This window comes from Herpailurus yagouaroundi, unplaced genomic scaffold, assembly GCF_014898765.1.
Source record: "Herpailurus yagouaroundi ecotype Mexico unplaced genomic scaffold, PumYag 61344, whole genome shotgun sequence".
Classification (NCBI taxonomy): domain Eukaryota; kingdom Metazoa; phylum Chordata; class Mammalia; order Carnivora; family Felidae; genus Herpailurus; species Herpailurus yagouaroundi.
Genome location: NW_024415763.1, coordinates 1 through 3,540, shown reverse-complemented (window position 1 = coordinate 3,540; position 3,540 = coordinate 1). Strand labels below are relative to the sequence as shown.

The following is a 3,540-nucleotide window of genomic DNA, read 5'->3' as shown; positions in this document are numbered from 1 at the left end:
TAAAAAAATAAAAAATGGCTTTAGAAATCAGATCTAAAATAGTTTTTCTCTTGGGCACCTGGGTGGCTCAGAGCCCATCATCAGTCTCTGTGCTGACAGCCTGGAGCCTGGATCCTGCTTTGGATTCTGTGTCTCCTCTCTCTGGCCCTCCCCCACTCATGCTCTGTCTCTGTCTCTCTCTCAAGAATAAGTAAACACTAAAAAAATGTTTTATTTATTTAATTTTTTAAATTTATTTTTGAGATAGAGAAGAGCGTGAGCAGGGGAGGGGCAGAGAGAGAGGGAGGCACAGAAACTGAAGCAGGCTCCAGGCTCTGAGCTGTCAGCACAGAGCCCTATGCGGGGCTTGAACTCACAAGCTGTGAGATCAGGACCTGAGTTGAAGTTGGTCACTTAACCGACTGAGCCACCCAGGCGCCCCTAAAAAAATGTTTTGAAATAGTTTTTCTGTTAAGAACTTAACAAGAATGTGATATCATGTTGGCTAAATAAATGGAAAGAAACACAGAAAGTCAATCCACTTAGGGAAAAGAAGAAAGGAGATGCCTAAAAAGCAACTTTACAGATTATCCAATCTCTCCCAAGTCTGCTTTCTCCCTTGAGTTTTTGGAAACAAATATGTGCTCTTTTAATTAATCTCCTTTTAATTATGATAGCTAAGTGGATTTTTCCCTTGTCAAAAGCATGTTTAGATATTCTTTCATGGGTTGAACTTTACTATTAATTGGAAATTTTTAACTTAGGGTTTTTATATTAATGTAATATTTGGGATCAAAAGTTTGTGGAATATTAGTAAGGGATAAGCACAAGCTCTTGTTAAAATGTATGATTTTGAGAAGAATTGGTGGCTATTTTCAAATTTTACAGTTTTTGGAATGTCTTATGAAAATTCTACATAGGAGTTTTTGAATATAATTAGTGTCATAATAGCATTAGGGTGAAATAACATTGACAATGTGAAATGTGTTCTAAAAGAGATGTATACCTTCTTTGTAGAATCTTTATAACCCGGTTGTTATGTTCTGGTTTTTGTTTGTATTTTAGAATCTATTCCATTGCATAGTGGAAGCCAGAGTGTTTTGCCATTTGATGAAATACATTTAGATCACTCTGAATTATTGCAAATTACTATTCAAAAGAACATAGAAAATGGCTACTTGGGAATATGGGGTCTTGTTTATCCAGCTCATATAATGAACTAGGGTCCCAGAAAAAAAGGGGGTCTTCTACATTAGGAGGAGGATCCATCTATGAGAATTTTAAAATTAATTGTGATTTATTGATTGATCTATTCAACAAATATTTGTTGAGTATCCACCATGTGTCAGGGACTCTTATAGATGTTGGGGGATGTGGAAGTCAACAAAACAAAGTTCTCAGGCACAAAAATGACACAGAAAAGACAAAACTAATTATGTATGTATATGCTATATCAGATGGTGGTCAATACTAAGGAGAAAAAGCAGGGTAAGAGTTATAGGACTTATATGCATTTTCCCATAGTTTGAAAGTTTCATAAAATCATAATTCTCTGACCTTATGTTGAAATGGCATCATAAACTGGAACTAACTGGTAGTTTTTTCTTTGATATGATTCAACCAATGGGAACCACAATTCTGTCACACACACTGCCTAGAATTTGAAAGAAAATCCAGAAGAATTAACCTTTTCCTTTTTTGCTGAGGGAATTTTAAGAAATCACGTAAGCATATGCTGTTATTTTTATAAGATGATATACCACTAGTGTCTTCTTTCACTTCTCATCTTTCGGAGCACCTCACCCATACTACAGGTTTTAAAAAGTAAGGACCATGTTTAGGTTCTTTGCTGATCTGTTTCAGAACTTAGTACATAGATATCAATAACACTTTTTTTAAATGAAGGAATGAATAATTATAATTGCATGGTTTTCTGATTACATCATCTCCAAACCATTTCCAAACTCCTAATAGCTGGCTAGATATCATACAGAGGGAATAAATTGTAGCAATTCTTTTCGAAGACAACGCATGGTGGCGCTGCAGGCTAAGGCGTAAAAAAAAAAAAAAAAGAAAAAAAAAAAAAGCCCAGGAACTGCTACGAACTCTACCTTAGATCTATAGCCGAAGACAAAAGCCTGTAAGCAGAGTTCCGGACTGTAAGTCTTACTACTCACCATCATTTCTGGACAGGTTACCGACTAAGAGATCTATCACCGTCCCTCAGGTAGAGCTGAGCCCCGTTTCTGGAAAGCATTTATGGAATTAAAGATGGAGGTCGGAAAAGAGTGTTTTCCTAAACAAAGGCAAGTCCTGATTCTCTTTCTCATGTTGGGAGTGGCTCTGGCAGGCTGGAAATCCCGACGCTATTCCGTGATGGAGGAAACAGAGAGTGGTTCGTTTGTGGCCAATCTGGCCAAGGACCTGGGGCTGGGAGTTGGGGAGCTAGCCGCGCGGGGAGCCCGGGTGGTCTCTGAGGATAACGAACCCCGCTTGCAGCTTGATTTGCATACCGGGGAATTGATACTGCATGAGAAACTGGATCGGGAGGAGATGTGCGGCCCCACAGATCCATGTGTAATGCATTTCCAAGTGTTACTGAAAAAACCACTGGGAGTATTTCGAGCAGAACTACTGGTGAGAGACATAAATGATCATTCTCCTGAGTTTCCTGAAAGAGAAATGACTCTGAAAATCTCAGAGACTAGCCCTCCTGGAACCGTGTTTCCACTGAAAAAAGCCCAGGACTTGGACGTGGGCAACAACAACATCCAAAATTACAGTATCAGTTCCAACCCTCATTTCCATATTTCTACCCGCACCCGGGGGGATGGCAGGAAATACCCAGAGTTGGTATTGGACAAAGAGCTGGATCGCGAAAAGCAGGCCAAACTCAGCTTAACCCTCACAGCGCTGGATGGCGGCTCTCCACCCCGGTCTGGCACCGCCCAGGTTCGCATCTTGGTCTTAGACGTCAATGACAATGCCCCTGAATTTGCACAGACACTCTACCAGGTGCAAGTTCCAGAGAACAGCCCTGTAGGCACGCTAGTAGTCAAGGTCTCTGCTAGAGATTTAGACACTGGGACAAATGGGGAAATATCATACTCCTATTTTTATAGTTCCCAAGAAATAAGCGCAACTTTTGAGCTAAACAACCTTTCAGGAGAAGTTCGCCTACTTAAAAAATTAGATTTTGAGACAATATCTTCATATGAGCTGGAAATAGATGCGACTGATGGTGGGGGGCTTTCTGGAAGATGTTCTGTCTCCATTGAGGTGGTGGATGTTAACGATAACTTCCCAGAACTAACGATTTCATCACTCACCAGCCCCATTCCTGAAAATTCTCCAGAGACAGAAGTGGCCTTGTTTAGAATTCGAGACCGAGACTCGGGGGACAACGGAAGGATGACTTGTTCCATCCAGGATGATCTTCCCTTCGTCCTGAAGCCATCAGAAGAGAATTTCTACACCCTGGTAACAAATGGGGCGTTAGACAGAGAGACAAGACCCGAGTACAACATCACCATCACCGTCACCGACTTGGGGACCCCCAGG

General features: G+C 40.8%; 1 protein-coding gene across 1 annotated transcript; it reads left to right on the top strand.

Moving 5' to 3' along the window:
* Nucleotides 1-355: 355 nt before the first annotated feature.
* LOC121024220 (protocadherin beta-15-like) lies at nucleotides 356-3,537 on the top strand (the record flags this gene model as incomplete). Its single annotated transcript, XM_040466489.1, has 1 exon — nucleotides 356-3,537. A coding segment is annotated over exon 1 (1,299 nt), but the record flags the coding sequence as incomplete, so codon positions are not given.
* Between the last annotated feature and the right edge of the window lie 3 nt (nucleotides 3,538-3,540).